Raw genomic sequence first — 13,086 nt, 5'->3', positions numbered from 1 at the left:
TTCCTAATGAGAAAAAGGAGGATGTCAAAGACTTCTTAGAATTAGGAAACGCTGCACTGGCATTAAGCCATAATGGTTGAGGTGCATCCAAAGGGTTCTTCGAGACTCTGGCTATCAGCTTCCTTGCATCTAGGGCCACATCACTCTTTCTCATGTTGCCCAGTCAGCTGGAGAATGGTATCAGGGGATAAGAGATCCTGCAGATCATTTAAAATTCCTGTGCCCACTTCTATGTGGAAGCCACAACAGATCTCAATGTCTTACAGCGAGAATAGAGAGTCTTAAAACATCTGTTGGTTTGAAAACACTATTTATTCCACTCCGTCTGGAGTAAAGACAAGAGATCCTTGTCATGAGAGAAAAAAAGCCAACTGGTGGTTCTACGATGGAAAATGGCTGGGGTCGCAGAATTTTGCACAGAAGCATCTGGTATTTTTTGCATGCACAGAACAATCTTAATCAGACCCACTACTGATTTCCTGAAAAAAAAGAAACGGATGTTCATGGCCTCTAATAATAGTATAAAGGGTATCGGACTGGTCCCCTTAATTCCAGGTTTCCCCTTCATCTGGCAAGGAAGAACGGTCGGATAACCCTGTCAATTCTCGTTCCAAAGCTGCCACATTACTGTGCTGTAGGAATGCCAAAGTCTAAGGCATCACAGCTAATGAATTAGCAAAGCATTTTCCCCATTCTGGCTTTGGAGTAGAGGATAAAGCTCTTTATCTCTGGTATCTCTGCATGCGGGAATACATAACAAAAAATGCAATTGGGGATCAATAAGAGAGGAAAAAAATACACCAACAATAATGAGGAGTATATCAACTAAAAACCTGGCCAGAAAGGGAAGCCCCTTCATCACCCACCCACAGAGTAAAAAAGATTAATCAGAAAGCTTTTACTTACCTGATTGTTAGTGGAGTCTTAGTTGGGGGAACTTCTCAGTGCCACCTTGCCTTCCAAGTCTGTATTGAAAAAGCTACAACTGACAATCACCCTGCTGGAAACACCATTGTGGGCTAGAGGAGGAGCCAGGGGAGTTGGTGCACAGAACTGGCATGGGCAGATGAAGAAAGTTTTACCTGGAACTAGTGTAAGAGGGGGAGCGCCCAGCATGACATCACCAACCGATCTAAATGATTAGCCAGAAAACCCCATGAGTTGGGTATTCTGGCTGTAGCTCTGCCCCTGCAGTGTCATCTGGTCGGTCCAGGGGAAAGATGCTTCATAATTGAGGGAACTCTAATAGAAGAACTACTCCAGTCTAAAAGTATGCTGTTCCAAACACAGCTCTACCTCCTCAGAAGGGAGGAGCAATCTGCATAAGAAAGGTAGAAAACTGCAAGTATAGAAGTTACAGCCAGGCAAGCAGGGCCACACAGAGAACAGAGAGCCACTCTAGCAGACTCCCGGACTTCTCACCAAAACCCAATTACACAATCGCCAAAGGGAATTGGAAAGTGGAAGCAGAGGAAAAGCCCACATCTGAAGAAGACAGCGGAGTACATGTCAAAGATTTCACCTAAAAAAAAGAAAATTAAAGGAACAGTAAAGACACAGGACATGCCTGTGGACCTAACCTCTTTGAAGAGGCCACTCCAAAAACTGATCTCCATGGCTAGTGGAAGGGGTTAAGTGGTTATAGGAAAGTTCTTTCTTCTTTATCCAAATGTGCAGCCTCCTGTGGGTGGTGCTTAACCCCATTGTTAGTCTTATTAGTCTGTGCCCAAAGTTGCAAAGGGAAAAAAAGCTAGTTTGGTTTTTAAAATCTTTCTTCTTTAAAATGTGTATATTTGATCTACATTAACACTGTAATTTTAATACTCATTCTGTGGGTGGCTATAGAGGTGTGTCATGGAAACCACCTATTTCAGCACCTATTAATACATACTTTCTGACTAGTGGGCTGTGTCTAAAGCAGTCAGGGGCAGACTTTATCCTGCACACTTTAAACAATTGCTGAATTAGCACAACCACTCTCTGCAACTGAAAACACCAATAAGTGTTCAGGGAGAACAGAATTAACCAGTGTAAATGTGTAAAATACCCCAAGGTGGACATCCTATTTAAGTACTCTACTATGGTGGGTGTTAAGCAACAAAGGCTAAAACCTATAAACCAGAAATAATTAAAAGTTTTCGTTAGTGAAGCGAGTAGAGTGAGGCATGCAAAAAAATCAAAAGTCTTATAGAAATTGCTAGGTGTGGTTAGGCAAATAATTATACATCACAAATAACCAATGAAATTCCAGCACAGATATTCCCATATTTTACCATCACCAATATTCCTACAGTACAATGTAAATGTTCCACTTAATTAAGTACCCATCAGTCAGTTTTGGGGTAAAAAAAAAAAAAAAAAAAAAAAGATATCATTGTACAGCCTAAGTAAAAGCCAAATTGCAAAGTATTAGTTATTAATACACATTCCAACTGCACTCTATAATATTTGGGCACTGAAATCAGCTGCTGGTGTTGGTTGATGAAGATTCTGCAATGATAAAGTGGCCGATTTATTACAATTAATGTTGTGAAGTGAGTAAGATTCTCCTGTGATAATTTTTACTTTGCCACAAATTAGGTTAACTTTATATAGCTATGTAGAAAATGGAGAAAAGGAAAAATTATACAGCTTTATTACACAATGGGGAGAATTCAAATTGCCTGCCGAAAGTAACGTGGCCTGCGCACTATTACGCTAATAGTGCACATCATTACTATTTATACCGTAATCTTTAACGCTGGTTTTTGCTCGCAGCTCAGGGAGCTGCAAGCAGAAATCAGGGTTAAAATTACCGTATTAATGGTGAGTTAGCGCCGCGTTACTCGAGGCAGAATTGAATTCCCCCCTATAAGTGTAACATATTTATGTGGTGCCTATTTATTTGTTTACTGTGTAGTTGTGTTTTAATCACATGTAGGCATTATTGAGTCATTGTTGTGAAAGGAGGCCTACCATTGTTGTACCTCATTTCCCACATTAAATAGAGTGTGGTTCTGTTAGGAACCCCTCCAACCGGCACAACACAACCCGGAATCTACTCTGCCAGTCAGGTGTTCACTGAAGCCCCTGATGGTGGGGACAGACTGGGCCGCAGACTGGCAGAGGGTCGTGAAGTGCGTACCGGCTGGGGAGAACCCAGGCAAGAAGAGTCAGGTCCACGCAGAGGTCAAGGCCGGCAGCAGACAACAGTATCGATGGAAAAGCTGAGGTCAGGGGTCACAGGCAGATAGCAGAACGGGTAGACAGGTCCGGGATCAGGGTCACAGGAAACACAAGCGAAGTCCAATTCAAGCCAAGGGTCATACACGGGGAGTCAAATAGAGATATCAGGATACAGGATCAGGAACTAGCAGGTCAGCAGACTGGAGCACAGAAGCTATAACCGGCAATGAGGCAGCAGACCTCATTGCCTTAAATACAGACAAGGACCAATCAGCAGTGGAAGACACTCCTGCAGAGTAATTACAAGTATCCAGCAGGGCCAATCAGGGCTTATCCCTGAGCTACCCAGTTGCAGGTTAATGCCTGATAATCAGCCCTATAGACTGGCTATTAATGCGCATGCGCCCGGCTACCAGCACCGCCGGGACGCAGCGCTAATAAACTAGCGTCCGGCCGTTGCCCTGGTGACGGCCGGACAGAAGGAGGAAATGACGTCCCGGTCGTCAAGGTGACGGCCGGGACGCTGGGGCGCATGGGAAGCGAGCCGTGGTGGCTGTGAGTACCGCCGCGGCTCGTGACAGTACCCCCCCCCCTTGAGGAGGGGTCAAGGAACCCCGACACCCAGATTTTCTTGGAAATTTTTTTAAGAACTCCTTCAGTTGTTTGGGAGCATGGAGTTGTCTCCGGGGAACCCAAGAGCGTTTTTCTAACCCGCGGTTCCTCCACTGTATCAAAAAGTGCACCTGTCCTTGCACTTTCTTGGAATCCAAGATTTTCTGAACACTGTACCTCTGTGGCTTGCGTGAAGACTGGGCTTGAGCTGGATAAAGTACTGGTTTCAACAGAGAACAATGAAATGTGTTCGGAATTCTTAACGAGCCTGGAATTTTTAACCTAAATGCGACAGGGTTCACCTGCTTGATGATGGAAAACGGCCCGATGAACTTAGGGGCCAATTTCTTGCAAGGTTGTCTGAGCCTGATATTTTTTGTAGACAGCCAGACTTTCTGGCCAACCTTAAGGGAGCAGGTGGTACGGTGTCGGTCCGAATTTTTTTTTGCAACAAGTGATGCTTGTCTTAAAGATGAGTGTACTTTCTTCCAGATAACTCTGAGATCCCTGGCAGTGGAACGGATCTCCTGGATACCAATAGACTGGAGTGAATACAAAGAGTTAGATCTGGGGTGGAAACCATAATTGCCAAAAAACAGAGGTTTTGGTGGATGAGTGACAGGAGTTGTTACAGGCAAATTCTGCCCAGGGCAACAAGGAGGACCAGTTGTCATGGAACTCCGATGTGTAGCATCGCAAGAATTTCTCCAAGGACTGGTTAACCCTTTCAGTCTGCCCATTTGACTGAGGGTGGTACGCAGAAGACAAACTGATCTTGATTCCCAGGAGGGTACAGAATGATCTCCAGAACTGTGCTATGAACTGAGAACCTCGATCGGAGACGATGTCCGTAGGGAGTCCATGGAGGCGGAAAATGTGTTGAATGAACAAGACGGCCAAATCTCGAGCAGTAGGAAGCCTAGTTAGCGGAATGAAATGTGCCATCTTGCTGAACCGGTCTACCACGACCCAAATGGTATGGTGTCCCGCAGAGGGTGGCAAATCAACTATAAAGTCCATGGAGAGATGTGTCCAAGGTTTAGCAGGAGCGGCTAACGGAACTAACTCACCTACTGGGCGAGTCCTGGGAACTTTGTTCCTGGCACAAACTTCACAGGACAGGACGTGACTATTGACGTCAGCAGACAGAGACGGCCACCATACAGTACGGGAAAGGATTTCCAGTGTTTTGTAGATTCCAGGATGCCCAGCAGTCCGACTGTTGTGTGCTTCAGCAAGGACCGTCTTCCTTAGATGAACTGGGACAAACAAACATCCTAGCGGAGTGTTATCAGGAGCCAACCTCTGGAACCTTTGTAAGATACAGCTCAAGTCTTGAGCTAATCCGGCATGGATCATCGATACAGGAACAATAGGCTCTGGGCTAGTGACCGGAGCATGATGTACCAGGAAACTTCTGGACAGGGCGTCCGCTTGAATATTTTTAGAACCAGGACGATAGGTGATAATAAAATTGAACCGAGTGAAGAACAGCGACCACCGAGCCTGTCGGGGGTTCAGGCGTTTGGCTGACTGGATATACTGCAGGTTCTTATGATCCGTTATAACGGAGATCTGGTGTGCAGCGCCTTCCAACCAGTGTCGCCATTCCTCAAAGGCCCATTTAATTGCCAGCAATTCTCGGTTTCCCACGTCATAGTTTCCGCTGAGGAAAATTGACGGGAAAAGAAAGCACATGGATGTAAGCGATGGGTCTGGGGATCCTTTTGTGACAAGATGGCCCCAGCCCCGACATCAGAGGCATCTACCTCAAGAATAAACGGTACCTTAGGATCCGGGTGTCTGAGGACCTGAGCAGATACAAAAGCTTTCTTCAGGGTTTCGAATACATTTATGGCCTATTGTGACCAAAGAGCTGGATCACCTCCTTTGCGGGTCAAGGTGACGATAGGAGCCACGATATCAGCAAAGCCGCCAATAAATCTCCTGTAATAATTGGTGAATCCCAGGAACCTCTGGACCGCCTTGAGGTTATTGGGTTGTACCCAATCCAGGATTGCTTGGACCTTGGTTGGGTCCATGGAGAAACCTTCTGAGGAGATTATATAGCCCAGGAAGGATACCTCCTGGACCTCGAACTCGCATTTCTTGAGTTTAGCGTAGAGATGGTGTTACCGCAATTTCTGTAGGACTTGACTGACATGACCCTGGTGCACCGACAACGATTTTGAATATATGAGGATGTCATCTAAGTAGACAACAACAAAGTGTCCCAAGAACTCACGTAGCACCTCATTAATCAAATCCTGGAAAACGGCAGGAGCATTACCAAGGCCAAACGGCATGACCAGATACTCGTAGTGGCCCGAGAGCGTGTTGAATGCCGTCTTCCACTCATCACCTGCTCTAATGCGTATGAGATTATAAGCACCACGAAGGTCAATTTTTGTGAAGACAGTTGCTCCTCTTAATTGGTCAAAGAGTACAGAGATGAGAGGAAGGGGATAGGTGTTTTTAACCGTAATAAGGTTCAGCCCTCGATAATCGATACAGGGTCTGAGTCCACCGTCCTTCTTGGCCACAAAGAAGCACCCTGCTCTTACTGGAGACTTGGATGGCCTGATAAAGCCTTTCTCCAGATATTAGTCAATGTACTCCTGCATGGATTTGGTCTCTGGACCGGAGAGAGAGTACAAGCGTCCCTTGGGTAGTTTAGAACCTGGAATTAGCTCGGTGGCACAGTCGAATTCCCGGTGCGGTGGTAGAGTATCAGCAGCCTTTTTGGAGAAGACATCCCAGAACTCATGATACTGTGAGGGAAGCTGCTCCGGAATGGACTGAACCACACGCAGAGGTAGTGTCAAGCAAGACTGTGAACAATAAGAGCTCCACTGGACAATCTCTCCTTTTGCCCAATCTATGACAGGGTTATGGCGGGATAGCCAGGGGTGGCCTAGAATCAAAGGAACTGACGGGCATTCGATGAGACGGAAGACTATGGATTCCGAGTGGAGAGCCCCAATGTTCAATTATAGTAGCAGGGTCTCCCAGGTAACCTTACCGCCTGGCAATGGAGTACCATCTAAACCACATACCGTGATGGCAGATTTGAGTTTAACCCGCGGAATTCCAGCAGAGCGGGCAAACTCGAAGTCCATGAATTTGCCTGCAGCTCCACGATCGATGAAGGCCGACAGACCCACAGAACAAGCACTGAACGTTAGTTGTGCAGGGATCAATACCGCATTTTTCGGGGAGATTTGCAGACCTAAGTGAACTTTCCCCTCGTTCCCTAGGCATGCTCGTTTCCCGGCTTATTTGGGCAGGAACGGGAGAAATGGCCTCTTGTGCCACAATACAGACATAGGCCTTGTGATCATCTCCTGTCTCTTTCCTCAGGGGAAAGACGATATGCTCCTAATTGCATTGGTTCCTCACCATCCGGGGAAACAGGAACGAAGGTGGATGGAGGTGATGATGTCTCCTTTTCAGTTTTCCGCTCCTTATACCTCCTGTCAATTTTAATGGAGAGGTGCATTAGATCCTCCAGAGAGCTAGGAGACGGGTATTGCACCAAAGAATCTTTGATCTGTTCCAATAGGCTGAGACGGAACTGACTACGTAAGGCGGGGTCGTTCCATCCACTATCAGGTGACCATCTACGGAATTCAGCGCAGTATTCTTCTGCCGACCGCCGGCCTTGTTTCAAGGCCCGTAGACGAGCTTCCGCGGAGGCACTTCGATCCGGGTCATCATACAGTAGACCCAGTGCCTCAAAGAAAGAGTCTACGGACTGCATGGCAGAACTGGTCTGTGGCAAAGAAAACGCCCAGGACTGGGGATCACCCTGTAGAAAGGAAATAATAATCCCGACTCTTTGCTGCTCTGAACCGGAGGAGCGGGGTCTCATCCGAAAATAGAGCTTGCAGCTCTCCCTGAAATTCCGAAACAGGGGTCTATTTCCGGAGAACCGATCCGGTAAATTCATTTTGGGTTCACAGATGGGATCTGGAGTAGGTTGTGAAGATTTTGTGGCTTCTTCTTGAACAGACATACGCTCAGCCAATCCCTGCATCATCTGATACAAGGACTCAACATGGCCTGCTAGGGTTTGTGCCGGAGACGGTGTAGATCCACTTGCATCCATTCTAACCTCGTCTCCGTGAGTGGGCCGGTTATAATGTTAGGAACCCCTCCAACCGGCACAACACAACCCGGAATCTACTTTGCCAGTCAGGTGTTCACTGGAGTCCCTGATGGTGGGGACAGACTGGGCCGCAGACTGTCAGAGGGTCGTGAAGTGCGTACCGGCTGGGGAGAACCCAGGCAAGAAGAGTCAGGTCCACACAGAGGTCAAGGCCGGCAGCAGACAGTATCGATGGAAAAGCTGAGGTCAGGGGTCACAGGCAGATAGCAGAACGGGTAGACAGGTCCGGGATCAGGGTCACAGGAAACACAAGCGAAGTCCAATTCAAGCCAAGGGTCATACACAGGGAGTCAAATAGAGATATCAGGATACAGGATCAGGAACTAGCAGGTCAGCAGACTGGAGCTCAGAAGCTATAACCGGCAATGAGGCAGCAGACCTCATTGCCTTAAATACAGACAAGGACCAATCAGCAGTGGAAGACACTCCTGCAGAGTAATTACAAGTATCCAGCAGGGCCAATCAGGGCTTGTCCCTGAGCTACCCAGTTGCAGGTTAATGCCTGATAATCAGCCCTATAGACTGGCTATTAATGCGCATGCGCCCGGCTACCAGCACCGCCGGGACGCAGCGCTAATGAACTAGCGTCCGGCCGTTGCCCTGGTGACGGCCGGACAGGAGGAGGAAATGATGTCCCGGTCATCAACGTGACGGCCGGGACGCTGGGGCGCATTGGAAGCGAGCCGCGGCGGCTGCGAGTACCTCCGCGGCTCGTGACAGGTTCTGGTAAATTTTACTACATTCCATTCTCCAACTACTCTATCAGGCAAGTTCAAATAAAGGTTAGGCTCACTAGGAGCTTTTCTCCTTCAGGTAGCCAAATTATGTTTGCTCCTTGTATGTGTATTAGAGGTCATGTAAACAATATTGTATCACAGTTCATCCCCAGGGAGATAAAACCCACCAACCAGGGAGCTAGAACAGGGAGCAACACCCTGTACCCAGAGAACACAGTAGCAAGGATAAAAGGCTGTGTCTAGTGAAATTCTGCGGTATAGATTGTGTGGTTTGAAAAAGGACTGAAGTTACAGCTCCTGCTATGCTATCAAGAATTAGAAGCAACAGAGAAGGACTGCAAAGACTGGAGCCCTTTGTGCTTCATCCTCACTCCCAAGGGTCTTGTTAATGTGTGGACCCACCAGAGGCGAGGTGAAGCATTGCAAGCAGAGAGGCAGACAAGTTGCGCGTCCACCAGACTGTCCTGGGATTGGCTTGAGAGACAGCTAATTGTAATGTACTGTTTCCCTGTGTGGTAATTTGCAATGTTACAGTTTGATCGTTTACGCATTCTTTAAAAATGAAAAACATTTTTGGATTATTGTTTAGAAAAGTAGAACAAAACATAATAGTAATCTGATAAACAATGTCTGAACAAATATCTTTCTTCATGGGAATAGAAAAAGGTTTTCTGGGTTTCTGCAGGAACTATACTGATACTGGAGGTAATATGACTGTCACAATACCGGAGCGCTCACAGGTTATTAGGACACACCAGCCAGCAGAGTGTGTACCTGGACTCCCGCACTATATCAATACTCACCGGCCTACCTTTCCTGAATTCAGGATAAAGGATGTGACGTTATTGGACACTTCAATTTTCTGTATAGGCCGCATCTACTGGCTTACTAACTGTTGCGGCTGAGGTCAGAGGGAGATTGGAGCAAGCATTAGAGCTCTTGTGCTCACATGTAGTAAAATAAGAGGGGGAACAGACAAACTTACAATCAGCATGTTAAGACCTAAGAATTTTTCAATTATACAAATATAATTAACAGCTTTTAAAAACTGAAAGCTCTTAATGCATTACCCCCCTTCCCCCGAAGACAACTATGCAATGGAAGAATGAATAGCTGGTGTATAAAAACAGCCAGACACCCAAATTTTGGTGCAAGAGGAATGGCTACTAAGTTGGGTATATATATTATGTGCATTTCTAAGTTGTATTGTTGCAGTCTGTGGCTACGTGGCTAGTTAGCCCCTATTAAGCTTGGGATTGCTAAAGGTTGTGCCTTTCTGTGTATTATGTGCTCTTGAAGTGTGTACCATAAGCATAATGATTTGTGGTAAAAAGAAAAAAAAAAAAAATTGATTATGTTTGTAGCATAAGGTATAACTCCGTCTCTACAGTGAAATATTGCATAGAAATTACCTCTTTTATATGGTCAGTGAACTCCTCCATGACATCAAATATCCTCATTTATTACATTAACAAGTACATTATCCCATATATATATATATATATATATATATATATATATATATATATATATATATATATTAACTATATTCTCCACCATTAAAGTTACCTAAATTGAGGTTTTCCTTCTATTGTTGAATTATTGCTGCATACAATGTATTGTTCAGTTATCTGTAAAAAAAATAAAGATACCAATAAATACATTTGAGAGTAAGACTATGTGTGCTGTTCTCCAAACGTAGTAAGGTTTAGTTTTAAATTGCTAACTCTCCAGGATGTTGTCTGTTGGATAAATCCCAACCCACAGTCAGACAAAAATAAATTAGCTGCAATCCCTTGTGTGACTGGATCACTTATAAGTAACTTATGCTATAAATTTATTTAAAGGAAATAGCACAGGGCACTTATTTGTATAATTGGCAATGCACTTCTTTTTGATATGGTGCATATTTTGATATCGGAAATCGTTATTTCTGAGACCAGGGTAGAAAATTTGTTTTTCTGTTTTAATTTTGCTAAAGGAAATGCCTTATTTCTGATGTATATATCTGATACAATGAGCCTTTGTTTAGAAAGTCTTTTGTGTATCGTGATGTGGGGAAATTACTTGATTGGGGTTTGTACCTTTCTTTTGAAATGTGTATTCTGCAACTGTTAGAAGAAAGAACTCATGCTAAATTCATGTTTATTAGACCTTTAGACTTCCTAGCTCTGGAATAAGATGCAGGAAATCACAGCAAGGTTTTTAAGATATCACAGATAAGCATAAATATTGTTAGCTTTGCAATGCATGTAAATCCATGTTTGTGTAAACACATGACATCCTGATTCTAAAAATAGCTCAGACTTCAAGAGGGTAGGCTTACCCTTTGGGGCTGTGTCCAAACTGTATAAAAAGCACTGGCTTGTATTACAGATTAGACCCAAAATCTAATCCGTTCCCAACTGTTTCTGAGGTTTGGACCCAACTTTTCCGGTACCACCAATCTGCCTGCTACCCTGCAGTTCTGGTCAGTGTGATAGGCCAGGGGGGATCCATCCACAGCAACCCTGATCCATAGTAAGAGGTCAGAACTACCAGCCCAGGTACACCAGTAACAGGGTACACTCGCAGCATCAGTTACCCAGAAGAAACCCGGTACTGGATTCTGGTAAGGAGTCCAGTGGTGGCAGCATTTGTAAGCACCTCCTAGTGCAGCAAGAAGGGGCATTTGTGATAACGAAAGGGAACGGTGGCAAAGTAAGCCCAGTCGGTTCCAAGCAGCGACAGACAGGGTGGCATAGGCGGTCCCTCTTGTCACACCTTGGCTCACTTTATAAAATGTTTCAGATGTGTATTCAAGCAAAGCATTATTACCACTATTATATCTAGTGGCCGATATGAAAAGTGTTCCCTAAGGAAGCCCTAACGGGTGAAACGCATAGCAAAGACATACAGAAGGCACGCAGAGATCTCTATTCACATAATCTCTGCAATGCTAACCCGACGGTAGTTGGGAAAAGACCAACATGGACACTACCAGTAGTTACAGAAACCACAGTAGTGATAAGAGAAACGGACGTATTTCCCATCTAAAGGGAAATTAAACAATGATGTGGGTCATAAGGAGGCTTTCTAGGCGCACAGGAACAACAGAAACAGTTCCAACTGCTAGCCTCTAAAAACTCATATTATGACCTTCTGTGAAGATACCGGGTGTATCTGGCCCAATGCTACCCACTTCACGCTGGCTGGCCACACACGGGTGCCTTCCTATGCCAGGGAAGTCTACCCAGTACCTTCTAGGATTCGTATGGTCACTCAGGCAAAATGCAGTTCTAAAAATACAACAGTATATTTATTGTCATACAAACAACACTAGAATATTATGTACACACAGTAAATAAATGCCAGGCAGGTTTACCACATTATCTGTCCCTTACCCCAATAACTTAAGGAGATATAGTCACCTGCTGTCCAGACTTCACGACCCATGGATTTCTCTCAGCTGCATATATAGACTCTACTTAGAGAGCGACAACTCAAAAGCTAGATCTTGCACCTTCATGAATGAAATCCCAGATCGAACACCCCTCCCCTTTGGAGTTGTTCCTTATATCCCAGGTCTAATTTCCACAGTGTTTCCCCTCCCTGGGCAAACCCCTGGGTCTATTCTACTTAACCATTTGTCAGTGCTGGACTAGGGGGGGTTGGACAGGGGAGTGAAGATGAGCTGTCCTTCCAGAGAACCACCCTGTTAGATGGCCTGTCTGGACTAGCCTGGTGAGAACAATGGACACTAATTTGTTTTCCTACTCCAGCACATGGCAACCTGATCCCTACCCACATCCCCCCTGGCTTCACTTTAAAGACAATGAATAGCAACCTTACTGCAAGTCATCAATATACAATACACAATATACATAAGTACACTGAACTACAATGTCCCCTTAGCCACATGTTATTGGACAATGCAGTTGTAGTCTGGTGAGCTAGGGAACAAAGCATGGGCTATAAAAAGTACTATAATCCACATTATGTGAGAAATGAGACACCGAATGCTCACAGGGTTATCCCACTCATTTCGTCACACCTTCCACTGGGGAGAGGAACATAAGCAGGAAAGGAGCTACAAACAAACCCAGAGCAATATGTATCCAGTGCAGTTGGCATTTCTAAAACCCTAAAAGTGAGTGTATAGGTATTTTCTCTGCTTGTGTTAAGCAATCCAACTACCAAGAGTGGATTCTAGAAATTATCTGTAGTGAAGAAGTGCAGAAAAACACAGAGACATTGTTTAACAGTGAATAATGCATTCCATTTGAGGTTTACACTTGTTAACATACTTCAAGAATTTTGTGGTATGATTTTATGACACATTTTTAAGGAACAAGGATTTTAACATATCTCAATGGCCCTTTCTACATCAGCCATTATATATGATGTTGGTAATAGTTAACTGAA

General features: G+C 44.9%; 1 protein-coding gene across 5 annotated transcripts in view; it reads right to left on the bottom strand.

The window, feature by feature from the left end:
- HENMT1 (HEN methyltransferase 1) overlaps positions 1 to 13,086 on the bottom strand; it is a 47,559-nt gene that overhangs the window by 33,114 nt on the left and 1,359 nt on the right. For 3 of the 5 annotated variants that reach the window (XM_075182636.1, XM_075182635.1, XM_075182637.1), the window contains exon 2: positions 10,240 to 10,313. In XM_075182636.1, coding sequence (XP_075038737.1) covers positions 10,240 to 10,242 — 3 coding nt within the window. In that variant the 5' untranslated portion in view covers positions 10,243 to 10,313. The remainder of the gene's footprint in view (positions 1 to 10,239; positions 10,314 to 13,086) is intronic. The other 2 variants (XM_075182639.1, XM_075182638.1) reach the window with 1 other exon arrangement.

This window comes from Mixophyes fleayi, chromosome 8 (assembly GCF_038048845.1).
Source record: "Mixophyes fleayi isolate aMixFle1 chromosome 8, aMixFle1.hap1, whole genome shotgun sequence".
In the NCBI taxonomy this organism is placed as follows: domain Eukaryota; kingdom Metazoa; phylum Chordata; class Amphibia; order Anura; family Limnodynastidae; genus Mixophyes; species Mixophyes fleayi.
Note: the sequence above shows the minus strand (reverse complement) of the source record. Positions and strands in the feature narration are given on the sequence as shown.